Genomic DNA, 27661 nt, shown 5'->3' on the forward strand with positions numbered 1-27661 from the left:
CGAATCCAGGTCAGAGTATTGGAGGAAGCTTCTGTCCCTTTCAGGAGTGATGGGGTACTCAGCTGACTGAGAGGGGCTGCTGAAGTTGCTGGCCTCCTCCATTTCTCCGATGAGGTCCAGCACAAAGTCACAGCCTAGCAGGTCCTGCCATGTGTTGCCAGTAAACATGGAGATAGACCACCCTCGAGACTTCTTATCACAGCCCCTGGTAACAGGGAAAGGAAGGAGAGAAAAGGTGTCCAGATAGACAGAGAAAATGGAGAGAAAGAAAACCAATGCATTCGGTTTCTTCTTGCCTTGTCTATCCTAGCTTAAGTCCTTAAGATTCAGGGTGCGAATCAAAAATTAAGTGCCCAGGGTCAGGAAAAAAAAACCCTAGAATCACTCAAGATTTGTTCTTTTTTATATCATCTTTTCTCTGAATCTGCTCTGACAGATCACACCAGTGATTCCTCTGTTCCTGAAGAGGCCTGCAGTTTATGCACACAGATGGAAGGGCAAAGGAGAGAGCACAAGCTGGGGTGGGGAAGGAGTGGTTATTCCACATCTGACCATATAAATTCTAGCCTGCAGCCCCAACCAGTCTGAACCCTAAAACTAGTGACAGCCTCTTTCACACCCCCAGATCTCCCATCCTCTGGCAGTACCTTGCACTCAGGAGCCAGCCTGCATACTGCTCCCCAGTCATCCAGGACTCCACCTCAGCTGAGAACTTCTCCTCTAGCACAGAAAAGAAAGTCAGTACACACAGCCTCCCCAAGAGAACCCAAAGCAACACCTAAATTCTGCAGGACACAGAGCCCAGCTGAAAAATCTTACACACTAGAAGACTAGAAGATAGCAGAAGGGCAGAAGCACGAGTTACCATTAAAGGTATGAACATCCAGCACCATCTTCCCTCTCCTCTGGTTTGCTGTCCACTCCAGTTGAGTGGGAGGATAGGCCCGAGAGAATGTAGAGTCTACCTCTGTGTACTGTGCTGCTGTCAAGATCTTGCGCTGGCAAACAGCATTGTAGCCCTCCATGCCATGATCTGACACAAATCTAGGAAAAGGCAACTGCATTTAGCACACTGCTCATTTCTCTTAACCTTAATGAAGGTGTAGCTAGGTCTTTTCTCCTCCTTACTTCAGCAACGGCTTCTCCAGTGCTGGTGAAGGCGCAAAGCAGCTCAGCAAAGTTGCCATCAGGACCCAAGCTCGCTGGCTGTGCTCCATGTCTGGGTTTTTCCATGTCTGGGCAACCACCTGACTGAAGATTTCATTGCGCAGAGCCACATTATTCAAACCTCTCCCAGCAATGTAGTTGCCCAGAAGTACCTCCTGCCAGCCATGGAGATTCTTGTCACCAATGAACCGCAAAATCTAGAAGCATCCAGAGGAGGGAAAAAAAAAAAAAGAGAGAGCTCTAGATGTAACCCTCTGTTCCAAACTGTGTTTTAAGATGACAACCTGGGTTGTAGGCACCAGGGGGTGTGTGAGCCTAAGAAGAGTAGCCAACACTCAGATCGGGATCTATTCTCAGGTTTTGTGTACCACCTAATTTCTGGGGAATTGGGAAGGCTGGGTTCATAGAGATTGGATCCTGACTAAAAGTCAGGACGACTTCAGTCTCTTCTTAGTTATGCTTCTGACTCAGAATTTGTTCTTGGGCAAAATATTTCCCTTCTTTGGGCAGAGCTCAGATACACAAGCAAGTTACCATAGGCTATTTGTTACTGTGTCTGAGCCCACAGGCTGCGTAGCTGTAAAAATATGTAGAAGAAATTGATACTTAGCTGATCTTTGTGAAAAGCTCAGAGCACCAGACATGAGGAAACGCTGTCTAACAACTGAATGTTGAAGACTTCGGTGTAGTTAATATTATACCAAGTAGTATGAGATGTGGTGTCTCAACCAACTCACTTAGCAATGATTCAGCTTCTTGGCTATGCATATCAACATCTTGGATGCTTTTGTAGTTTGTATTTCTCACCCTTTGGTACAGAAACATTTTTTTCAGCCCCTACACTTCAATATGTCATAAGATTGAAATTTTTCTAAAATGTACTATGGACAGCTTTGGAAAGAACATTTATGAGTGATGGCCTATATTTTTTTCCTTGGAGAACAACACTTCTTAAAATGGTTAATGGACTAAGCGTGTCAGAGATTCACCAAGAAAAACAGGAGATAGTGGTTGTTTAGTTCTCATGGAATTCTTTGTAGCAAATCCCTATGTAGCAAATCTTTGGCCTTTGCCAGAGAAATAATTTGGTCTGGTTTTTGATTAGCAATGGAGAAATATTATCATTGATCTTCAGGAAAAATAATATTAGTCTGCTTAAGCACAATCCTATTCACAAGATTATATTGAATCTTACGCTCTTCTATAGTTGGGATCATTAGGACAAAACAACTGATTTTTGGTATTACCTTTCCTAAGAGGCTTATTTTAATTACATGTAATTCTCAAAAGAATTGCCAGATTTACTTAGAAATTATCTGAAGTTTCATTCTATTTTCAGAGAGTTAATATTACCATTTTTAAGAAGAAATGTATGTTTCACATCCACAGAGATGAAATAACACCATCCCCCTCACACAAACACTACAGAATTAGGGTGTGGTTCCAGGTGTAGTTTTCTTGATGACAAAGTCCCTGCCTTTTTCCAGCCTTTATACCACAGTTCACTGTCCCCTGTTGTGTACTGACACAACTGTGTGCCTGACATACAATCAATATATTTACTATAAACCACATCATGGAAAAGATCTGGGTTAAATTAAACTTTTTTATGACTGACAGATAAGAGTAACTGCTTGAGAAGACAGATCTCCCTTATACTGTCATTGCTACTGAATCTGGAATATTGGGAAACTAGGCCTAGCAGACTAATTCCTATATGTCCTGCCAAATTTGGAGGCTACACCACCAGGCAATTCACTTTGATCCCATTGGTCTATGGCTGGTCTATGCCTCACCAAGAACGCAGCAACCCTAAGGGACTGCACATGATCTCGGCCAGACTGCTCCAGTGCTCAGAAGGAGCAATTTATTCTGCTGTCCTAACACACCGTGTATTGTAAGAACAGTAGCCACCACCAGCATCTTGTTGTATAAAGGCATCAAAACACTGTCTTATGCCCACCTGTTCTTTAATAAGGCTCTTGTCAAGAAAAACATCTCTTACCAGTTTGTTGATCTCAAGCGCGCTTCCCTCGTATTCAGCTTCCAGATGGGTTAAGGGATGCTGCAGAGGCTGACCAGGGGGTGGGAAATCTGTCTTCTACAAAGAAACAAAAGGACAGAAACATAGTGTTTGTTCCTGGTGTTACTAGAACTAGTGTGTCTCCCCAGTGGGGAAGCAATAAAGAGATACAAAAAGAGTTCCCACCTGGAAGTGTGACTTAATGAAGGAGGAGAAAGGATAGCTGTTGATGGTAGGTGGGAGGGAAAGGTCATCTTTGACCTTGACTTCTGGAGGCAATGCCTCAGTTATCTGATTGGCCTGTGCTCGGTATTGACCTGCAAGAGAAAGAGGTCTTGTGTTGTAGAGTTGGAAAGGCAGCCAGAACACATCCGACTTACAGTGCAACACATGGCTAATATGCATCTAACCTTGCCTGAGCACCTGTACCAGCCCCCTGGCTCCAGGGACACCCAGTCTGCCCCTGCTGCCCTAAACAGGCACATCCTCACTTCCCTGAGACCACAAGACCTCACTTCAGGAGGGAGCTTTTACACTTCTGATCTTTCAGACTCTTATCGCTGGGTAACACCCAGGAGGCAGTCAGCACCTGGAGTTTCAATTCTGTTAGGCAGAGTTTACAAGGCAGGAAACACGGAGCCTATGCAGAGATACTGCTGACACATGTTCACTCAACAAGTAAATGAGAGGTCTTCAAGATGAGGCACTGGATGAGGGATTTATCATTGATAACAGAGGAGCAAACATCTTCCTAAACAAATAGATTTCTCAATGCAGCACAGCTTTTGCACATTCCTGTATCTCCAAACCAATGTGTCCCCTGATGCTCTCCTCCTTCTCCCTGTTTACATTCCGTCAGCTTTCATTTTCAGCAGTTTCAGGGCAGTTTGTCTCTTGAGCTCCTCTAAGTGACATTGCTCACAAGACTAGCTGATAGTCCCTAGAGGGGTACGCCATGAAGTAGGAAGTATTTGGGAATCCAGCACAGTCTGCTCTAATTCACAAGCCTGTTCTGCCTGATTGTATCTTTTCCTGTACTATACAGAAGGCCCAAGACACAGCTGTCATTTTGTTAGATGCTAAACCAACCTAAAGAGGCAAATCCTGCTTCAACCTATTTCAATTTAAATGTATACATTGTAAAAAGAGTTACAGAAAAAACTGAAAACAACTTCAAGCTCAAGGTCAGGTCAACAACTTGGGAAATTATTTCAGTTAATGGTAATTTGGCGATTTGAAAATAAACCAAAAAACTTTCCATCCCAAGCAAAACATTTCCCTTAATTGTTACACTGTTACATCCTGAAGTTTTTACATTGTTTCTACCTACTTCTATTTTAAAATAAGGAATTACTTTTGAACAAGTAATTTTTAATGAAAACCCCAAAACATTCATTTGAAAGTGCCAAAATTGTAGTTTTGACTTCTTCACCTTCAATTTCCTTAAAGAGTTTTGAGTAGACAAAAGATGGCTTTAAGTTCTCACACCCCAGATATCCAGCTCTGCAAGAGACTTGGGTTCATTAAACAGTTTGCTGTCACATAGCTTTGACCAAAAGGTTTTGCACCATCACTCTCATCAGTTCTATCCGCACAGTTTAAAAGAAGAGCTGAAAAGGTAACAAAGATACTGAATTTGAATCTGGTGTTCTGCCCACTGGCCCGAGTCCTCTTCTGCCCTGTCATGTTGGGAAACAATATACATGACACCATTTGCCTTTATAATATTTACACTGCAATAATCATAAATCAAATACAACCCAGGTGATAGACAGTAGATAGAACAAGCACATACTTACACTGCTAGAAAACAAGGAAATAAATGGTAAAGTAAAACAGTGCAGGAAAGAGAGGGAAGGAGGAAGAATTCCTCACCTTCAGCTACCTGCAGGAGGGCAGCAAGGTCTGCAGGGATCTCCAGCAGTCCCACATCCTGTGGAGAGAGTGAGCAAGGCAAGTCACTGGGGTACCAGCAGTGAAACAACATATAAACCCGGAGCTGTTTGTTGAGGCTGGGTAAAGCTGCCTCTGGAAAGCTGGCCAGAACAAGGGCTGAGCATCTGAGCAAACCCAGTAATTTCTGCCTATGCAACATTCAGAAACATTACAAATAGGGAAGTATCATATTAACACAAGTATATGACATGGGTCAGCAAAGGAGGCAAAAGTAAGTAATTTCTTAAAAAAAATCAACTGCCACAAGGGGAAGTGACAGGAAAGGTGACTTTCTTTGACTCATCTCTCATTACTAACAAATTTGGCATATTGCACAGAAGAGATTGCCGTTGAAGGGTAAGGGCCATTTCCTCCTGCTCCTTTTTCTGCTATTTTTATTTTTATTCTCCAGTATCCAAGGCTGCTACAGCATAAATAAAGAGAGACCTGATTCTGATCTTTGACACACGCCACTGTTTTGGAGGTTCCTATGGAAGCTCAGATCTGTACCTGGCTCTGGCCAATGAGCCTTGATTTTTCACTATTTTGCACCTTGCACGATGCATGCATTTACGCAAGGTAGGGAGCAAATAGGCCAATGCAACACCAGTATCTGCATATAACATTAGTTGAGGGCATTTCAGACAGGACTACTGAGGTTAAGACACTATGAAACCAAGCCAAAGGCACAAAGCCTGAGCTTTTGGGGTTTGTTTTTTGGTTTTTTTTTAAGTTCTGCATAGTAAAGCCTCTACTCACCAATATACTGTTCTGTCATGTCTCTCCACAAACTCTCAGCAATGCTTAAAGATAGATTCACAGCTTTTTTGATCAGTTTGCTTTTTGTCATAAGAAGATTCTTGACTTTAAGTCTAGCTTTTCAGTGGGGTATTCAGGAAATGGACTGTGAAATTCCACAGTCCTGGATCCACACCTGAGGAAGCAGGTGATATTGCAAGAGCACCCAGCGCTAAGTATTCCCATTGCTACTGACAAATCTGTGCAAAATTGTGTATTATGTCAATTCAGATTTCCTTGCCACACACATCTTCACAAACGTATAAATAATGACATTAGTTAGCAGTGTTACTTATAGTAGTTGATACAGGTTAAACTTGTTATGAAGCCTTTAATACCTCCCTTCCTCTAGAACACCTTCCATAAATATATTTGTGCAGAACTGTCTCATTCCCACCCTTCACAATAGAATGTTGTTATCAAAAATAGTCTTCCTCCCTGCTCCAAAGAACAGGTCCAGTGCTGTGAACAAATACAGTACTCTGCCCCAGGACCACTTTATGATGCCTGACTATGCCCAGAGATTGGGAAACACAGCACTAATGAGATGATAGATAGTTATGTGTTAGAAGGTTCTTTATACCAGGCTAAACTGCATTCTTGCTGCTAGGCTTCCTGCATACATGTTGGCTTTGTACACTCTCCAGATGTTTTGCTGTTCCCCAGCAAACCTGGGCTGAGGAGGAACAGGGGAGGGAGAACAACCTGAAAGCCTGCCTTGTTTTATCTCAGACTCTCCCAGACTGTTTGACAACTTACCATTCCTTGGTTGGGACTGTTGTCTGTGTCACCAATGGCCAGGGACCTCCTTCTTAGCTTCCTTTCCTCTAACTCTTGCTGTTAGGAGATGAAAGGGGGTTGGGAAAAGATGTATATGAGGTCACTTCTAGCTACTTCTGGGGACAGACTCTGCAGATGGGCAGGAGCTGGTGTCCTGCTCCAGCAGGTAAAATGACAGAACAGCTTCAGAGCCTTCTTGGGACTCAACACAGTGTATGGAGAAGGGGGTGCCCAGGCAAAGCCCTTCGCTTTGCTGAAACACCACTTGCCCTGCACAACACATATCAACAGCAAGAGCCTTCATCACCTGCCCAGCATCCCGGCCACACCTTCCCTCCTTTGCCTAGCATTTGATGTATCTCAGGCCAAAAGCACACAGAGGTTGTCAGAAACATTCATCTGCCTCCTCCAGTGTCAAAGAATATGAACATGGACGGACAAACTTGTCCATGGAAAGGGACCCTTTTAGAGGGGGTGCGAGGAATACCAAAAGCCAAACTCCCTTGGAGCTCTGCCATTTCCCACCCATGCTATCATCCCCCAGTCTCCCCACTCACCTGACTCCTACTCCAAGATGGAAAAGGAGGGTCTCTGTCTCTCCCTCTCTCTCCTGCTTGTCTATATTGCAGGATGGTGTGAGTAGATGGGAGGTTATGAGGGTTGGGCTGAGAAAGACAGTAGGCATGCTGAAGTCCAAAGGGCAGGGCTGTGGGGTGGGGGGAAAGGAGGAACTTTGCAGCAGGTGAACTTTGAGACCTTTATTGTTGCTACTGCATGTACAGAGACCTCATTGAGCAAACACTGGATGAATAGAAACAGATTCAAAAGAGCTGTGCTGTTGTGGTTACCTGGGAGAGAGAAAAGCTGGATCCTGTCCAAGTAGGAAAAGTCAGGAAAAGGAACAGAAACACAAACTGCTCTGGGCACGGCACAGCAGAAGGAACCTCTGCAGTCTTCCAACAACACCACTGACCTTAACCCTCTGCCCTGTCATGTCATGGCCATGCCAGTCATGCCAGCGGCTGTACTGGGTCCCTCCCTCATGAAGCTGACAGCTATGGGGTTGTTAGTTGCTACTCTAAGGATGAGTGGTCCGATTTCCTGTTTTCAAGTTTCTGTTTAATAGCTTGTGCAAAATACATTCAACCCTTTTGACAGAACCATGGCTCTTCTCCTGCACACAATTTTCCATCTTCTCAAACCACTGCCACCCTGTTCTCACCCCAAATATGGGCCCAGCTGATTAGCAAAAGGCCAAGTACTTCCACAGCCTGATGTAGCTGTAAGGGGTCAGGGAAGGATCACTGTGGACTGAAAAAATCTTGCATTTCAGTCATCATCTGAGAAAACACCAGAAACTGAACTGGACAATTAAAAGAACAAGATGAATGACTCCTTATAGCTTGAGTGTAACAGCAGGTCTGGAGGCCACAGATGGAATAAGCTCATGTCTTATGTGGGACAACCTAGAGAGAAGCTCACATACACAGAGATACGAATCAGCTGCAATTGTACCACCTATGCCAGTTCTGAACTTTATCCAGGGAGAGAAGGCTCCAGTCTCTGGGGTTCCTTCTTCTGACTACATTTATCTCAGCCAGAGAATGAAGGACACCTCACTGGATCATTTCCAAGAAACTTTCTAAAGTAGAGCCGTGGCCTCATCCAGTCACCAGCTCTCTCTACTTAGAGCAGAAATAGCTTCTGCAAGTACACCTGGTCCTGAGAAGAGTGTTGTTACCTGGCAGTGCTTCCTCCTTTGAATCAAATGTCTGGAGATTAAAATCATGGTATTAAATTGCACCAAAGTCTTCTTCAACCTCCTGTAACGCTTCCTAGAGGGATGTGAAAAGAGAAGAATTGCTAATGAGGGAAATATCAAAAAAATTTAGGCAGACTATGGACTCAATTTGAGGATATGGGCCAAACAGAACATTAGTACAGTCAGCCAGTCTGGATTTGGTCTTACTGTGTTAAGCCTGGTCGTCTCTTAAATGTTTTCTCTACATCCTGTACTCCAGCTATCACAATATCAGCCTTGGCACAGGTCAATTACCATAACAGCTTTGACAGCAGCTGTATTTCCACTGGAATCTCTGCTCAGTGTTGGGAACTACGCTGGGAAGTCCTTCCTCCACCATTCCAGAAACAGGATACCCCACCGCAGAGCAGGTCAGGAGCCAACATGAGGAGGGGCCTGGCTAGGGACATCCCCACATTCCTGTCTCAGGCAAGGACAAAGGGCTGTACCTTGCCTGGTAACCTCGGAAGTGAGCCTGAATGATTGTGACTTTCTCCTGGAGGACACGGAGACGTCTGCGATGAAGGAGACATCGGAATTTCCTTTGCAGAGTGACAACAGCCCAACTCTGCCTCTGGTTCCACCGTCTCTCCAGAAGCTGCCTGGCCTTCTCCTTCAGAAAGACCTGGGCAAAGGGAACAGCTGCTGACTCACAAGGAAAGCAGCCAGCTTCTCTAAGACTTAATCAATAATAAAAGCTGCTGGTTTATCTCTTTGTAGCCTTTCAGGATTCCTGCCAAAGAAACTGCACTCCCTTAATTGGGGAGGGCAGGAGGCACAGGTGACAGAGATGGATGCATTTGTGGAGGACAGGGAATCAAGGAGTGATGAAGGTTAGTAGGCAGGAAAGGCAGAATCCCAGATCTCCATCAGGGAATGATGGGTAGGCAAAGGAGTTGGCCATGCTACTACAACAGCCTAGAGCCAGAGTCCCCTCTTTCTTTATACGAAATGCTAAAAATCCCTCCTTCACACTGGAGACAAGACGCAAAGCAAAAGGGAGGTGAAGGCATGCAGTGTTCTCCCTCTTTGGCCAGGGAGTCGAGCTGCAATATGTGCACTGACAGCCAGTGACTAGATGGCAGAGCCTGTGGGATTAAGGTGGGATTCTCTATGGGTATCACCTTTGTTACTCCAATCTGATAGAGATCTGAGGGGTTCCCCACCACGTGAGACAGCACTGCTGCACAGCCTTCTCTCTTCTCCAAGCCATTGTGCCTTCTCCCAGCCAGGAGGCCATACCTGGAAGATGAGATGTTGATATGACAGAAACCAAGGCTGTAACTGGAGTCCTCAGAGGAGAACAAATCACAGTGTGCTGATAAGTTTAACCAGGCTTTGAGTGCCTGGGGAATCCCAAGCCAGTACACTACTGTACCTGGCTAGAAAGTTCTGGAATGGAAAACGGACTGGGTATCCCTCCTTTCTAATGTGGATAGCCTCCAGTATCCCAGAATGTCGCAGCTGACAAGTGACGTACTCCACATCAAAGATATTTGAGAGCTATGAATATAATGCAGAAGAAAAATGTAAAACAAGAAATAAAGAAGGAAAAAAGAAAGGATACAGAAGGCAGAGAGTTTAGAAAGGATCTCCTTCTATTGTCCTGTCCTTGGGTTAGATCTTGCCGTGGTCTGTGGGTGATGGAACACAAAACCCAACACCTCCTTTGGTGTCCAGCTGACACCGGCTTCTTATCCTCCAGCATGTGATCAGCTCACATGGCCACAGGGAAAGTTGAGAGACAGAGAAAGGGGAAGAAGTTCAAATCCCAAGTGTGAAATGAGAGCTGCTGGAGAGGACTGGACTTCAAGGAACTGAGGGACTCCATAAGGAGCTCAGGGTGCTGCCCTACCTTTTTAGGATTAGGGGTGATGCACCGAATGAAGAAGATATGGCTCCTGCAAAATAAAAGGAAGAACCTTTGATCATCCTCCTCTCTGTGCTGACCTGGGAAGACTTTACACACTGCTGGGTGCAGCAATCATCCCAGTGCAGGGATGGCACCATAACAGTATCTCTCACCTTCTCAGCTTCTCTGTGAGGTCCTGCAAAGACTGCTGGAATTTGGACACCAGTGTGGAGGCCTGAGGCTTGAGCCCTTTGCCTCTGGCCCCCAGCTCCCTTTGCTGACTATAGGCAGCTTTAGCCTTCTGGAAAATGTGAGACACCACCTGCAAAAACAAAGAAATGACCAAAGCTCCCTGAACTACGTGGAAAGAATAATCTCTTCTAACTGGAATTGGGGGATCATTCTCCCTTGCCCTTAGCAGTGCCAGCATCCCAGCTGCATCCTCAGGCAGTCTGTGCATTTCATATATAAAATGTATCAATTGTGGGCAAAAACAACTTGCTCAATTCCCAAGAGTCCTTCAGAAGAACAAAACTCCTCACTGTTTGTCCAGGTTCTCCTGACACCTGGCCAGGATCTTTCTGCTTCACACATGAAAGCAATGAATGGCTCACTAGGTGTCTGCAATAGAGATCTTCATCCTGAACCACTACAGTACCTCGAGGCGGCTCTGAGAGAAGATATCCAGCACCTCTGGACGCAGCTGGTCACGGTTTTTATTAAGAAACTTGTGGACCTGCAGAGGCAAAGTCTCATTTAATGCACCATTCAGACCACCAAGCAGACAGGCAAACACCCCGCTTACACACACCTTGACTTGAGGCAGACAGCTGAGAGGTGGAACAAGAGGCCATCAGGAGTGGAGGGGACAATGACTTCTGCTTTTAGGAGGGATTGCTCCTTTTCCCCTTCACACTGCCCAGCAGGCTTTGACCCCTCACTTTTTTTCCTGGATTTCCAGGGCTCTGAGACCAGCAATGTAGGCGGTTGTGTAGCTGAGGCCATTACCTATTTTCCTTCTGCCCAGAGGCAGCTTAGTAGCCTCTCCTAATAAGAATCTCCTCATTTCTGATAAACTGGTGCTCTAGGGGGATGTGCAGTTACAAAGGAAGGGCTCTGTTCCCAGCACTCGGAGCTGGTCCATCAGGACATCCACAACACACTTCCAAGCTGGCCTCTTGCTCCAGCTGCTCAGAAGCCCCTGCCAGCTCACCTGATAGGTGACGGGGCCTGCATAGTGCTTCACAGTGAAGACTGGCAAAGGCAACTTGGGCTTGGTGTACCAAGGGCTGTTTCCATGATGGTAATGACACTTCTGGAGGAAAGTGTGGTCAGTGGCCTGTAAAGGAGATGACAAATATGTTTCCTGCTGCTGCAGCATATTCAGTAGGCTGAAAAGCCGCTGCTAAACCAAAGGTAAATACATCTAATACTTGTGTGAACACAGTTCCTCTTCAATCTGTATAACTGCCTCACCATAACCATCCTGTGAAAGAGATCACATAAGAGCTTCTCACCTGAATCAGTGAAGTCTGGTCATCCAGGATACACAAGATGCCATGGGGTTTTGCAGCAATGAAATCTAGGCATGACTCACTGTACATCTTGGAAATAGGAATCCAAGCTAACTGCTCTTGCCTATATTCCTCCTGCATGTTGAAGATCAACCAGTCAAATCCAGCCATGCAAACAAGAAAAAAATGGAGGGGGTTAACAGAGGGATTTGCTTTATTCATTACAAACTTAGTGCTTCACTGCTGTTAGGAACTTGCCTAAAATCATGATTTTGTCTTATGAACCTTCTTCTAAAGTCATTTATGATTTTCCTAATTTGAGAGAGGAAGGCTGCTAAGCAGAGTGGTAAAGTGAACTGTAAAAGGCAACAAGTCTGATAAATACACTTTCATCTCCAGGACATGAAGGATACATAAAATACTACAATGAATCTACCAAACAGTCTTTAAAAGTACCAGCTGAGGTCTGGGGTTCTTGATCCTTACCAACTCATTTATAAAATCTGTAAAAGGGAGCAGGGCACTAACAAACTCCCCTTAATTTACTACAGAATTAATAAAAGATATTAAATAACCAGTTCTTTAGACTAGGATTCCACAGGTACTGCTTAAGAGGGCCAGGTCTATTCAGCTTCCTGCTTTCCCACTAAAGGATACTCTCCAGCTGAGGCTGCCTCAGCTCATTCCATGTGTGCTGCCTTTCACCTGCTGACATGAGTTCCATTTACCTCTTCCTGAGCAATGACTGTCTGGATGAAAAAACGCTGGAGATGCTCATTGGCAAAGTTGATGCAGAGTTGCTCTAAGCTGTTCACACCTAGATCCTGCAAAGACAAAAAGACATCACACTTCTGACCACAGCCCTCCCAGGAGGCTGTGTCTTCATGCGAATAATGCACGGCACCAGATGGTGCTGATCTGAGGTGCTGGTTCAGGCAGCTTGTCCTGATCAGTAAGTGTAAATGAACCTGAGAAATTCAAATCATCTCATGTCTGGTTTGCAAGGTCTCAGCCTGGTTTATTGACTAGGCTGCACAGCAAGAAGCAAGACAAGCCGCGAAGAAGCACAAAGAAAGAGATCTACTCTGGGCTGCACACCCCCACCTGTATGTGCTCCGTTGTTTTCAGCATTCATCAGAGCACACAGATTTTCAACAGGAATCTAAGTATAAAACTCTCAGGCCTTGATGAGCGCATATCACCCTAAGTCCCTGCTCTGCCTGGTTTTTTATTTACCATATGTCTGGGAAGCCCCCAGAAGCTCACTGAGAGAGACCTGCCACAGGGTAACAACTCCTGACCCCTCTACATGCTACCCTAACCTCAATTTCAAAAAGTAACACCCTGCAGGGCCTTTTCTTACAAAATTATTTGCACTTCTCCTATCCCTGACCTGACCCAAAGCCTAGTGGATCAGGGATAATCTCTTCAGAGAAGTTCAGTGGATTCTGGACTTCTCCCTATTCAGGCTGGGAATAACAGAAAAACAGGATATGCTGAAGCATGTGAAAAGAAATAAATTGTAAAATATAGTGTTAACATATTTTCAGCTTAATCCATGTCTTCAGGAAAAAATGGGAACAGTTAGATTAAAACAACATTAGAAATGTTTCTCTTCTTTCTGTTAGTAATAGCACCGGGAATAATTAAAATGTGATTCATTAAGAATTAGCTTATTCAGCTCACCTCGTCAGTACAGCAAATTTATACTAGGTATTTTTCCGGGTTTGGTCTATCAGAACAGGCTGATGAGTGATCTGGCTCCCCAAGCCACTGCTGAGCAACAGAACACAGGCTGCAGGGAAAGGACTCCGAGCTGCTTTTTATGGGAATTTGTGTATAAGTGAACGTTCTAAGAAACTCTGCGGGTTTTGTCAAACCTTCTTTAGGTGAGAATCCAACCATGGAGTTAAAATCTCCATATGTCCTTTCAATATCACACATAACTTGGTTTCTAAACTCCAGTGCACTTGCTGAAAATACAGTTTTTATCTGTATTTAATACAGCATATGAGCTAACCCAGTGGTCCAAGTTGGCTTAAAGTGCTGGGTTTGTTCTGATTTAAAACCAAATAATTTTCCTCTTCCTTAGAATGACAGAACCAAAGCCAGTGATGTGCACTATCTATGCAGCACCATACTGGTCAGTAATGCAAAAGTATCAAACAAGTAAGGCTGACATGGTGGGAGCATTAGAAAGCCCTCTAATTAATACTAGATTGTTAACTGCCTATGATTGTTAGGACTCCACTCACACACCAATACTGTTTGCCATCCACCCAGTCCTATATACTTTAGGATTCTACCTATGCCACACAGTCATGGAAGACTATGGGCTCCTCCAGATAGCAATTCATAACAAGAGTCTATAGTAAAAGTGTTAAATCACACCCCAAAGAAGGACTTCTCTACTGCCTCTGAAAAAAAAAGTGCTCTGTCTCCTTTCCAGAAAAAAGAAAAAACAGAAAAAACAAAACCAGAAAGAAAACCCACCCATCAGATACCATCCCCTTTCTGGCAGTGACCGAGGAGAACAAGCACATGCACTTGCAGCCCAGACAATATCAAAAGAATAGGAAAAGCAACCTCAAAACCATGTATGTCCACCACACCCAAGGCACAGTCTGATTCCCAGGGAGCCAACCACTCATTGATTCTCAGCAGCAGCCACTCAAAGAGCAGGTAATACAGAGTCTTGGCAATGGAGTCCCTGAGTAGGAGAGGGAAGTAAAACCAGTTACTGCAAAGACAGCACCCTTGGGTGCATCTCCCCAACCCAGACCACAACAGCAGAAATCACCTGGCATCGATGGCTCCTTCTACAGACAGAGGGGTGAAGATCCGATCATAAGATGTCACCTGATAATAAAGAGACAGCATTTACTGTTATTATCTCACAAATACACTTTTTTTTTTTTTTAAATCCACAAGGAAGTCAGCCCAGTTAATAAATGGATTTTTTTTTATTTGACCTGAGAATTTTGCTGCCACATTTGAGGGTGAGAGTCAGCTGGCCAAAGTGTTAAGCCTGAAGCCACCTCATGTCAGAAAAGAGCCCTCCTAGATATGAGTTCTGCCATCTTTACTGAGCTGTCTTGAGGGGTTCAGCCATCCTCATTACTGATCCAGCACAGCAACCATTTTATTCCTGCTGTTACCTCCCAGATTTTGGACCTTCTAAGGTGGTGGCACTTCTGCTGACAGAGCACTGGGCTAGGGCTTTACATGCTTCAGGATGAATGAGAAATTGCCAAAAAGGTACTCACAGTGACACGGTGAGTGACAGCACTTTGAAGGAAATCTGCTGAGACACGCAGCAAATTGGCCACAATCTGAATCTCGGTGCCACTGGCGATAGCTGCATGTTCATAGGATTCTTTCTAATTAATGGAGAACAACAGAATCAACTATGGATGGGATACTAAGCTTCCACTAGTATTAATACTCTTGACAGCACCTCAGCTGCTCAGAGCTGGTCACAGCCAGGCCAAAGCACCAGCATCTAGGTTCATTTTGGCTCCTCAAAGAGCCACCCAAGCTCTAATGACCATTGGTTGCCTCCCATCTTCTGTCCCTGCCTAGGTCAGTCTAGAGCCTAATATCAAAAGAACAGAATTGTCTTCAAAGGACATAATCTTCAGTCAAGAATAATGTCCCCTGTCACACCACATGGGATAACAGCAATGTTCAGCACAAATAGCCCATTCCCAAGCTGTCAAGGGTTAGTGTACCTCGTAGGAGGTGAAGCAGATATTTCCCAGTTGCAGAATGGCAGCCAGGACAGCCCAGGTGGAAGTCAGCTGGTCGTCAGAAAGGCTGATTCCCTCCAGAGCTTGCACCAAGACCAGAAAGTCCTGACTGTCCTCCTTCCCCAGGATGTCACATGCTCTGCCCTGAGAGAATAGGGACAGATAATTGTGGTCAGTCCCTGTTGCCCCAGGCTGGAGCTGAGCTACCGGCAGCAATCTTCAGAGTAGTTGTTCAAAGTTTTAAGGACTGGAGGAATCTGAAATTAAAAGACCAAGACACCACTAGTGGGAGCTCAGTATTCATGACAGACCAGTCTCATGTCTCTCCGGAGTTTTTGAGAATAAGATCTCTCTTGCCCACACATGCTAAGTTTTTATTATAGTTCCAATATAGGCACCCCAGCTACCCCTTGCTCACTGCTGGAGTGCAGCTTGAGAGAAGAAGGGATGCCAGAATCTATGTTCAAGTCATGTCAGAGCTGCTACCCCAGATGGTACCAGAACCCAATGTATCAAAGCAAATGGGTTTCTGTGCACCTGGAGAGTCATCCTGGGTTATAGTCTCACTCACCTCTGCCACAGAGCTTCACTGCAACGTGGGCATATCACTCTTATTCTTCTTGTGCTTTTCTCCACAAGAAGACACTCCTAACAACCACCTGTGACCCTGAAGTTCATGGAAATCCTGGGTCAAGGGAGCCTGTAGAACCTGTTTGTGTACAAGCGAACTCTTTGACAAAAGTTTCCAGCTGATCACCAGATTCAAGTGAGGACAAGAATGAGGTCCAGGCAGGCCTTAGGCTTCTTCTTGCCAAGACCAAGATCCAAGAGAGATTTTGTCAGTCTCTGCTAACTTCTTTACACATGGTCTGATCTTTTTCCCTTTCCTTCTCTGCAGCAGGCTGAGACACTCCTGTTAACTATCACCTTGAAGAGTTTAATTTACAATACAGGTCCTTTGCCAACTAGGAACATCACCCTGTTAAGGGATGGGTCTTTAATTGCCCTCCATCCTGGAGTCATTAATCACACTTGTTCATTCCTTGCCTCAAGGAAAGACAATAGCAATCATTTGTCAAGGATTCCTCACATGACCACAGCTGCTGTAAAGAGTTTGCCCACCTGGGAAAGCTGACCCACACAGCTGAAGTAAGAAAGATATCTTGCTATTGCTATGAACTTCTTGAGTATGGAAAGCATTCTTAAACAAAGAAACCATGCTTCAAGGTGGTGGCTTGCCGTAAGTCTGGCAAACAATTTTCCAATTTAAATAGATTGTAATCAGCAGTACATTTCAGTGGTTTAAAATTTCCACCCATTGACTCAATGAAGCAACTATTTTGCCGAAGGTAGAAAGAAATACCCCCTGCTCTTTTCAGTCCCACAATAAATTGCAAATGCAAGGAATGGCAACGAGAAAAGGATTTCTTCACCACAGGGTGGAGCCACGGGCCTACACCATGACTCCTTTTTTGAAAGGCTTTCTTTAGGAGCAGAAAGGGCCTGAAAGGTGAGAAGAAGATCACGTAAGAAACAAAGGTATTCCTTCTTATGTCAGATGTGAGAAGGAGCAGAGTAGACTTTAGCATAGTCCTGTGAGGGACACATCAGGAGGGAAGCAAAGTTGTTAGGTGCCTCACTAACCAAACAGAAGTGATGCCTTGGCTGTTTCACTCTATCAGCTGCTGCAGGGCATCCTCACCTCACCTGATTCAGGTAAAAGTAGGACTCTGCCTCTTGCAAGTACATCTCCTCTTTCTGCTCCACAGGCAGCCCAGCCAGTAGCTCATAAAACACGTGGTAGTTCCTCTCACCATGGGCCTGACAGGGAACACAGTTCATAGAGTTGACTCATATCCAGTTCCAAAACCCTACAGAATACACTCAAAGAGCAGGACACTGAAACTCTGAGGCCAGCAAGATGAGGCCAGAAGCCGCCCAAGAACTATTTAATTTGAAAAGTTTCCAGGCTTTCTCACTGACACCTTAAGAGCATTCCACCTGAGAGCAGTCGCCTTCACACAGCCCCAATATCTGACCTTTTCCACACTCCAGACACTCAGAAAAAATAGTTGAGGAAAGATTTAACTTCAAGCGATCCCTTATAAGTGGCTTAATTCAACCTGTTTGAGACAGAGCAACCTCCTGTTTTATTCAAACAAAATAAGCGATCACCTTGTGCTACACAGGGGAGGCATATTTCTTGCTAACAAGAAACGGGAGGCAATTCTTATACTTATTCCCATCCCTGTTATTTAACAGTAAATTTAAGATTAAATATGAATAAGGGAGAGAGGGACCCCTCTAGGAGGGAGGGGCTCATTGGTCCTCACCTGAAATACCACACGAGACTTCTCCAGCAGGTACTGGGAGACGGATGTTCCCACCACGATGCCACTGAGCATAAGACAACAACAGATCCTGTCAGCAGCTAGTGAGAGGTTTTCTGTAGATACATTTCTCTGAGGGTTTAGCAGAGGGAAATGTTGCTGAGAAACAAGGGTATGACCTGACCAACTTGGTCTGAATTTCAAAGTTTTCCAGCACTGGTGTTTTGTATCAGACTATTACAGAGAAAGGAGTTATGAAACATACAGATTCATGTTTGGGTTCTGAACAGCCTCCAGAGTACAAAGGAGCTTGAACTTGAATGATCCTCACAGAACATGTCTTGAAAATAGTCCAGGGAACACACCACACCCCTTCAGCCGTATTTGATTGCTGTTGCATTACCACTCCCCCACCTGACCTTACCCACCCATTTCATATGTCAGGCTGATAGCCTGTGGGGACAGGGACTACTTTTTGTTTTGTAATTTAATTGCATCTTGCACAAAGCGATGCTGGACCAAAACCAGGATGTCCAAGTACTACAGCAATAGTGGGCCATGCAGCCAGAAACCTGGAGTCAAGCTGCATGCAAGGATCTATAGGCTTTTAAGCATGTAATGTGTCCCATGCAGATTAGGCAGATGTGTAATGAAGGGCTAAATTAGTGGCCACCTGATTATATGCAGTTGATTTGAGAAGAGTCAATATGGCTACTGTAAAAGGAGATCCTGCTACACAAACCTCCTGGAGTTGTTTGAAGGAGATGACAAATTTTCAGATAAGAATGATCTAAGGACTATAGTCTCCATGAGTTTCCAAAAGGTTTTGACAAAGCTATGGAACTTTCAGGGAAAGGTCCTGATATGGGTAGGAGTAAATGGCTAATCCTCTTAACAGTGGAAGGTGGTTCCACAAAGTGTCTGTGCTCTGACCTGTGAGTGTAACTCAAGGTTTGATAAGTGACCTAAAAGAGGAACTGAACAGTAGTGCGACAAAGCTTCCTCATTGTATGAAATTATTCAAGGCAGTGAGGATGAAGGCCAACTGTGAATAAATGCCGACAGACCTTACAATACAGAGTGAGCAAGAAAATGGCACATGAAATTCACTGTAGATATATGCAAAGTGATGCATACAAGGCTGAAGTAATCCCAGCTTCACATATAAACTGGCAGCCTCCAAGTTAACCATTGCTGCTTAGGACTGAGACCTTGGGGTTATGATAGACAGTTCTGTGAAAATATCAGTTCAGTGCTTGGTAACAGTCAAAAAAAAAAAAAAAAAAGAAACCAGAAGTTAGAAAGGAGGCAGGTTCAAAACAAAAAAAGGTGTTTTTCAAGGAACTGGTTAGACCTGTAGAACACTTACTAAAGATTGTTGCAGAGGCATAAAGTTTATATAAGTCCAAGAGGAAACTGGAAAACCACAAGAGTCTCAGAAAAACTCCCAAGCTGCTGCAAATGCTTAAGAGCTAACAGAGTGTTAGAGAAAATCATTATATATATTTGGCCTGTTCTGACTTTTGCCTCAGTGAATGCTTGTGGCCAATGTTGGAGACATAACACTGTGTATAACTTGGTATAAACCAGTTCAGCCATTCTTATGTTCTTAATTTATCACCCATCTTGAGAGGTGAAGATCTGTTCTTTTGTGGAGGAAACATAAAAGCCCAAGAGGGGTGTAAACTCACCCACTTACTATCCTGATGGTAACAAGAGTGCAGGGGAGGAAGGACTATTGCATGAGCTCTAACCACTGATAGACCTTTCCTCACCCAAGCAACCCTTGACAGCTGGGAAGGACAAGCACCCCAAGATGTTCCTTTAACTCACTGTCGCAGGTGGACATTCAGAAGCTTTCCAAAACGGCTTGAGTTGTTATTGAGGATGGTTTTGGCGTTCCCAAAACTCTCCAAGATGGGTAGGACATTGCAGGGCTTGAAGAAAAGAGGGAGAGAACAGTAGCAATCCCAGATTTTTAAACCCAAAGGAACTTAAGTAACTGTTAGTTTGAAAATGCAAGAAAAATGGGACTTTCTTGAAATAATTCTTGCCCTGGCTAAAGAGTCTCTTTTAAAATTTATCTTGGTATCATTGCCTCTAACCATTGGTGAGTTGCTCTGTGAGATCTTTACCTTCACTGCTATGATATTTCACTTTAGTTCTGCTCTGCGTTTGTTCAGATTCACCTCCCAGACACTGCTATAAGGTCTCTAAGGCAGGTATCATCTCTCTGTTCAAACAGATACAGCACTCTATACAGCATCAGGGCTCCCAGATACTAAAATACAGAACAATAAATACATCAGCTGTCCTCATGTCTTTACCGGAGAGCTTCACCTTGAACCACAAGCCATCCAAAGTCCAGCTCAGTTAAACAGGAACAAAGAAATAACATAAACTGTATGGCCTCTTTACCCTGTCTTTGGCTTCTACTTCTTGCCTAACCATCACAGCATAAAGCCTGTCTCAGTTGCCTCTTACCTGTCTGATCCTGTGGCTGTCTGATCTCTGGTACAGCATGGTCAGGTACTGCACAATTGCTTTGGCAGCTTCTGTTTTACCTGATCCACTGTGTCCACTGGAGGAACAAGAGGTAAGGAAGCTGGCATCAAAACAGAATTACTTCATTTAGACATATCAGAGAACCTGTTACTGTAAATCAGTGTTGTACTGATTTGCAATGAATGAAGATCTATCACATATTGTTAGAAACACTGAGACAACCTGACAAAATAAGCCCAAATAAGATTCCACTGTGGAATGCCAAACGCCTTCTCTTCCAATCCTCCAAACTGATGTGAAGCTAAATTCAAACTGTATTTGCACAGAGTGAAATAAAAATCCATCTTATTCGTGTTCTCTACTGACAGCCTTCTCACAAGAGCCAGAATGATAAACTTATGGACAGTAAAATACAAAGATGAAAGTCTTACATAAAGACATTAACAAGCCTTCAAAAAAGTACCCTTATTACCTACCTGATGATGACACACTGCTCTTGGTCTGATGACTGGGATAGTGTGTAGGCCATTTCTGCTATGGCAAAGATGTGTCTAGATGCACAGAAAGAAAACCCCAGTTAACCAACCTCACATTCCTACCTCACAAATACAGCACCAAAAGGTTACTCATCAGTGATCTACATTACAGATGGGCCAGTATCTTGATCTGAGAAATGTGAGGAACCAGGAAAATCAGAGCCTTGTTCTTTGCTGACATCAGGTTAATACCACTGTTACAAGTTATTGCAAAGTTCAGGTTTCTCCAGGACCTCTTCAGCCTAACCTGAGTACATCCCTGTGCTGTGGTGTTTAATATAAGGGACACCAACAGTATTAACTGCACTAGAGGAACCTGCCTACGTTGCTAGCTCTGGTAGGCCTGTGCCAGTGTTAGCAGTGGGGAGCACATACTGACAGAACTCCTCAGGTACAATCCCAGCAGGCATTGAATTCAGGACCTTCAAGCAATACTGAAGAAACCTGACCTAAAGAGTTCAGCTCTGTAGCATTACAGGTTGGAGCAACTACAGCTTTGCCAAATGGATTGTTCACTTCCTGTGGCATTCATCCTGCTCTATCAGACAACTGGAGGAAAATAAAATACTTCCTGGAGCACAAACAGAACAGAATTTAGGGAGTTATTTGATAAAGAGAAACATACGGGGCATTTTTTGAGAGAGTCCCTTGGTGGTACTGGGTAGCCACATCTTCAGAGTAGATACTGAGGTCTTTGAAAGGATTCACAGAAACCAAAATTTGCCCAATGTAAGTCTAGGACAAAAATAAGAAAGGGGAAAAAAAAAATCTGGTGGCTTCTTAGAATTTTCTGAATGAGGAATGCAACAGAACACATATATCAACACAAAGATTAAGATGACTTTTAAAGGAATGCTGTCTATACTGACTATACTGCCAACTTTTTCAGGGCATAGCACAATTGTTCAATGGCTGTTTTCAAAGATCTGTCATTAATATTTTGGGCTAAGTGCGCACTTACTAGTCCACGGTCACCTTCACCAGTCACTGTCTATTTTCCAAGCTTCACATGAAATTACAGGCACAGGTTTGAACACCTGAGCCAGCAAATGAAAAAGGGAACAATTAGCCATCCAGAACTAGCTCTGGACTGTAACACTGTGAAATGTTTGCAGAAACTCTGAAGTTTCTTCTCAAGATCCACAGTTTTTAGTTGGAACTGTATTGCTAAGACAGGAGAGTTCCACAAGGAGCAGCTGAGGCTAAAACTGAATCCAAGTGTACTCATGGGTTAGCAACAAATACCAAAATTAAAGAGAAACTCTGGGACTTTCAGATTTTACCACAAATATTTCATGCTACCTGTTTTCTGAGCAAAAAGAGTGCGAGTATACTTCTTATCACTGTTCCTGGTAATGAGTGAGCTCTTGAGTTATTTGGTGCATTATTAAAGCTTGATGGAATGATAGAAATTATTTTCTCTTCAAGCTCATTTGTCAGAATGAATAAGCACTGAAATAAAAAAAAAAACAAAACCAAACACCACTACCCATACATAAATAAAGTCGCGATGGAACCTCTTCTTCAGACACAGCAGAACTGAGCTCTCACAGACTTCCCTACAAACAGAGGAAAGGACTTGTTAGCCATAAGATTCACTTGCACGTGTTCATATTAACCTTTCTGCCCTCCCAAGGATTTTGTAGGAGGCTGGGATCTGAAACTATTCACTGCTTTCACGTGGTTCCAACATGTCCAGGTTTAAACACATCAGAGAACAGAGCAGCCAAAGCTCAGAACATTCAGGCTGTCCATCTCTGTGTGAGCACACCTCCTTGCACATAGCCTTTACAGCTGTTTATCTCAACAGGATGGCAAGGGTAGAGGGTGCAGGACATGTGAGAAGCAGTGTTAAGTGCTTCTCTTTCAACAACAGCAGTGAACCCATGATTTAAAAGCTGATAAAGATGTAAGGCCTGAGTTTGCCACAGCTGAAGGCAATGGTATGTCAGATTCCCAGTTCTGTCCCTCTTCAGTAAAAGTCACAGCCTCTAAACCTTGTTTCCCCTACCCATAAAGTATATTTGGTTTTTTTGGAACCCATTTCAGGAGTAGGAATGCTTTAGCAGGGGAGCTAGAGTTCCCTGGATGCATCTGTAAGAGTCTGCTGACTAGGATGAGCTGCTGTCTCTGGTGTGTGACTGTGGAGATTCAATGTGCACTCTGTGCAGCAGAGCTGGGGGACACACTATACACAATGGTCAGGAGCTCCCTCTGCAGCTGTGCTCCTCCCCACGTGATTCAGTCCATAACTTAAATAGTGCAATGCAGTTAGCTTTACTGCAGAGCATCAGTTACTCAGCTATGATATGCATCAAATTAATTCTATTTTCTCACATGGTAGCCAAGGAACTATAATGCATTTGCTGTTTTTGAGCCAACAGTAGCTTTGAAGTATAACAAGCAAGCCCCTGTGACCTTGAATTAGCTGCAGAATACCACTGCCAACACATACTCCAGTCTGGTTAGATCTTCAATCTCCTCAACTTCTACACAGTGGTCTTCACACATGTACACCTGAAATGCATAGATACATTACTGAAAATCAGGAGAAGTTCACCTTCATTCCAAAACTGGAGACAACACCCGTACCTGTTTCTGCATGAATTCCATCTCTAGCATATTGTCAGTGATGTCTTCTGCCTCCCACTGACCCTTGCAGACCTTCATCACATGGCTGTTGGCCAGATGTGGGTCCTTGTAGATGGCCCATTTGCTTAAGTTCTCAATGGTTAGTCGTGGCAGCAGCAATTCAGCGTTCAGCCATGCTGCAGGATCACATCCCTGAGCCTGTGGCTGAGACCAGTGAACACGAGGTGTGACCATGGACCCTGCAGTCTGGAGGACACCTGAACCCTCTTTGGCATCTGCCTCACTGGAACAATCTGATGTACATATTGGATCCTCTTCTTGATGCGGAAGGAAGCCCTGATCACTGTTTCTCTGAGGGCTTTGATTTATCAAAGATCTGGGAAGGTCAGATTTGAATCTGCAACTCTGTTGTACAGACATCACAGATTTTCCCTCTGATCGAGATCTCAGTTTCTCTAGAGAATAACCATTCCCAGAGCCCCTGGACAAGGAGGTCTTTGCCTTAATCATGCTGTGGACTCTGGGGAATACTATAGCAAACTTGGTATCAGGAGCATTGTTCTCCTCATCCAAGCTAAGTAAGTATGGAAAGGAACTTGTTCCATGAAGAGGGGAATCACCAGAAGGCAAATCACTGTGTCCCACTTCCTCTGCCATTTTAGGATCACCTTTCCCCTCCACTAATGGAGAAGATTCTTTGTCACTCAACTCAGCCTTCCCCAGATGTCTGGCTGCAGCAGGAAAGGCTTTGCCAGACCGACCAAGCCACGCAGCAGTGCTTACAATCCGTATCGCCACTCTACTTCTGAATCCAAAAGGTTTGCTGCTCCTCTTTCTCTTCCCAAATTTCTTCAAGAGCCACCTTGAAACACCAACTGCACGTGCCACACTCAGAAGACGGGCCTTCAGGCTTGCTTTCTTGGCAGGTTTTTGACCAAGCCAGCTGGTGACTTTTCTAAAAGCAGAATGGGTGTGCAAGTACTTGGATCCTTTCCCATCATGCACATTTTCTTTTTCAGAAGTTGCCTCTGCAACCACTTCTTCTGCTTTCTCTTTTTTTGCCTCTAAAGTCTGGCCTGAACTGAGTTTAACTTTTCCAACAACTTTTCCAACTTTCTTCTTCTTGCCAAGGAGCTGCTTATCAGATGATTTTTTTGTAATAGTGGAGCATCTTGGAATATTTGAAAGATTTAATCTTGTCTCTCCAAAACTCTGAGCTATGTTGGGTTCTTTCTGTGTACTGAGGGTTTCTAGAGTCGTGGGTTTTGAACAGATGCTTTCAACATTTTTCAGGTCAGAGTTGGTTTCCAAAGCCATCTGGACAGGATTTGGCTTACAGCTTGTTAATAGTTTGGTCTTAGCATTTTTATGTTTGTTTTTCAGATTGAGAAGGATTTGGGATTGAGAAGAGCATTTCTTTGTAAGCATCAACGCTGCTAACTCCTGCTCGCTGCAGTCTGATGAACTGTCCCTCTGTCTATGTCCTATCACTTTACCTTGTTCTGCAATCTCACACCTCCCAGATTTCTCTTTCAAGGTCATCTGTTGCTTGGAGAGCCAAGGGCTACCTTCCAGTGCGCTGCCTTCATCATTCACCTTCTCTTCCTGTTCAGTTCCTTGAAGTACTTTGCTAAGGCAAACGTGGAGTTTTGCTTTCACAGTACTAGGCAGTGGTTGTTTTGTTGCATTTTCTTTTCCTTTGTTAATGCTCTCTTCAGTACTGTTCTCGCCATTGCCATCAGAATTATCACGAGCATCTTTTGACATATCTTGAATTTTGTCATTTTCTAATATACTTTCCTTGCCTACTTCATTATTGACATTTTCTCTGTTCTTAAGACTTTCAAGTTGGAATCCTGAAATGTTTACATCATCGTTTTCCTCACTGCTCTCAGCTAGAATAGATTTTGGTTGTCTTGGCATGTCATCTTGCTTCTTCATTCTCTCCTCTGCCTCCAATCCTGCAAAGTCTGTGCCTTCATCCTCAGATTCATTCCTTCCATCTGTGGTCACCTGTTCCCTTTCAATAGATGCTTCGTTGCTTTTATCAAGCAGTTCCTTGTAGCCGTTTCCTTGAGCCGCAGGAGGATCTTCAAGCATGGCTTCTTTCTCACTGATGCTACCTTCCTCTGAAGAACTACTCTTCTCTTCACTGCTTGCAGTGCTGTCCACTAGAGACTCTTCTTTATGGATCCAATTGCCTTCATTGCTGGAGTCAGAGCAGGAGTTATCTGAGGTTTCCAGGATATTTTCTTCTGCACTTTCAGTGACAATAATCCTGGTATGTTTTCCAACTTGCTTTTTCCCAGTTCTCTCACTTTTTCCCTGCACCATACCGCCTTGGGATTGAGAGCCTGACTTCTGCTCAGAAGCTTCATTAAAGCCATGATTCTCATTGTGCTTTTCCCTAGGCCTGGCATTATGTGCCTTCTGCGGCCAGTCATGTTTCTGAAAAGAGCCTTCAACACTTTTCACTGCAATTGACTTTACAGACTCTGACTCAGTGACATTTTTGCTAACAGCGAGACGCTTTCCACACTTCTTTTTTAAATTGTGTTTCTTGCTGTTTGTGGTGGCTTTTTCTTCCTTATCGCTACTGTCCTCACTTTCTCGTCCTGATGTCTTTTCCCGCCACTTGCAAGCCTTTCCTTTTTTCCCCTCCAACTTGGACACTAACTGCTCTCCATGTTTTCTCCCCAAACCAAATTCTCTTTTATCATTTCTCTTGTAGGCTCTTTTTCCCCGGAATAACTTTCTGTGGCCATTTTCTTTGCTTCCCTGAAGCCTCACCAGCCTCTGGCTTTTTAAGGGGTCTTCTTCAATGGTGTCATCTTGTTCAGGCAATGACTCTTTGCTCTTCACCTGGCCTTTACTCTTACCTTCCCACTGTCTCCCACAGTGGATCTTTGAATCTCCTGGGGAACTTGCCTTTTTTTCACAATTCTTCATTTTCTCTTTTGCAGCCCTTTTGTGCCGAGTCTTGGATCGAGAAGGAGGCATTTCTCCAATGTTCAGGAGTATGCGAGGGTCTATCTCAATTCACCTATGAAAGGAAACATTGTGCATTTTGCTGTGAAATAAGCTACAAAGAGAGGACAGATCCTCCTATGCGGTAAGTTACCTCATTTCTATAGAACCAAACAAACATTTGCAGAATCATACCTGTGCAGCTGAGGAGTGCCAAACTGACTGTCCTCTTCCAGGTTAATCTGTTTTATTTTGTCACGAATCACCCTTATTTTCTTCTTTTATTAAGACTCTTCCAAAGGACAGCCATATACAGGCAACTGAATGAATGTCCATGATTTTTCACAGTTGACAAAGCCCTATTTTTTGTGTTCATTTATTATTCTTCCCCCTTTTATTTGAGCGTTTGTCTCTTAACAAGCAAATAAGTACTTGGTAAATTTAAATATATATCATAACTACAGTTAAACAATATCTGATTTTCCAGGGGATAACCTTTTAAATTTTCTGCAGTGCAAGAAAAGGACATTAATGAACAGATCATACTCAAGATTGGGCCTGTCATGAAAACAGTTCAGCCCAAATAGCAAAATTTACGAGGAAACCAGCTCTCATAGTAAATAACATCTGTCCCTGAACAGGTCTCCTGAAATCTTACTGGAGAGAAGGCTAAATAAATAAGGGAATTAGTGAGGAACGAGGAAAAGAGAGAAGAAATAAAGTAATAGAAAAAGAGTGGACAACAACAATAACAATCCAATCATGTAAACTGAATCTCTGCAGGAAAAGGCAGTTGAAACTAGGTTAACTTTGTAGCGTGCCTACATGCAGAATTGCTTGAAGACATAAAATACTGACAGAAGATTGCCTTTTTTTTTTTTTTTTAGGATAGTGTATGTTAGTTGCAAAACGATTTTCAAATCATTATAACTGATTCTACATCAGGATTTTTGCTGATACATAACTGTACTACAAAAACACACTGCATAAACCTTGGCAAGTGTTTGTATGCCAAAGAAAGCTCCTAATGCAGACCTGGGGCATGCCTGTTGAGTTGCCTGACTCCATCTTTTCTTTTAGCATGATGGGGCTGCTTTTGAATGGTGTGTTCC

General features: G+C 43.8%; 1 protein-coding gene across 1 annotated transcript in view; it reads right to left on the reverse strand.

Moving 5' to 3' along the window:
* The window catches only part of MYO15B (myosin XVB), a 45125-nt gene extending 19209 nt beyond the window's left edge, over positions 1–25916 (reverse strand). Inside the window, exons 1-33 of the mRNA XM_074889119.1 lie at positions 23583–25916; positions 23446–23507; positions 22486–22549; positions 21616–21725; positions 20931–21005; positions 20434–20554; positions 19783–19886; positions 17953–18016; positions 17327–17440; positions 15602–15763; positions 15137–15250; positions 14671–14729; positions 14457–14580; positions 12599–12694; positions 11874–12005; positions 11570–11695; positions 11015–11092; positions 10530–10678; positions 10360–10405; positions 9883–10007; positions 9629–9746; positions 8954–9129; positions 8445–8538; positions 7261–7389; positions 6683–6760; positions 6507–6599; positions 5066–5123; positions 3377–3507; positions 3173–3268; positions 1129–1364; positions 866–1044; positions 648–720; positions 2–205 (exon numbers count right to left, since the gene is read on the reverse strand). Coding sequence (XP_074745220.1) covers positions 2–205; positions 648–720; positions 866–1044; positions 1129–1364; positions 3173–3268; positions 3377–3507; positions 5066–5123; positions 6507–6599; positions 6683–6760; positions 7261–7389; positions 8445–8538; positions 8954–9129; positions 9629–9746; positions 9883–10007; positions 10360–10405; positions 10530–10678; positions 11015–11092; positions 11570–11695; positions 11874–12005; positions 12599–12694; positions 14457–14580; positions 14671–14729; positions 15137–15250; positions 15602–15763; positions 17327–17440; positions 17953–18016; positions 19783–19886; positions 20434–20554; positions 20931–21005; positions 21616–21725; positions 22486–22549; positions 23446–23507; positions 23583–25916 — 5924 coding nt within the window. The remainder of the gene's footprint in view (position 1; positions 206–647; positions 721–865; positions 1045–1128; positions 1365–3172; positions 3269–3376; positions 3508–5065; positions 5124–6506; positions 6600–6682; positions 6761–7260; positions 7390–8444; positions 8539–8953; positions 9130–9628; positions 9747–9882; positions 10008–10359; positions 10406–10529; positions 10679–11014; positions 11093–11569; positions 11696–11873; positions 12006–12598; positions 12695–14456; positions 14581–14670; positions 14730–15136; positions 15251–15601; positions 15764–17326; positions 17441–17952; positions 18017–19782; positions 19887–20433; positions 20555–20930; positions 21006–21615; positions 21726–22485; positions 22550–23445; positions 23508–23582) is intronic.
* Between the last annotated feature and the right edge of the window lie 1745 nt (positions 25917–27661).

Source organism: Strix uralensis, chromosome 19, assembly GCF_047716275.1.
Source record: "Strix uralensis isolate ZFMK-TIS-50842 chromosome 19, bStrUra1, whole genome shotgun sequence".
Taxonomy (NCBI): domain Eukaryota; kingdom Metazoa; phylum Chordata; class Aves; order Strigiformes; family Strigidae; genus Strix; species Strix uralensis.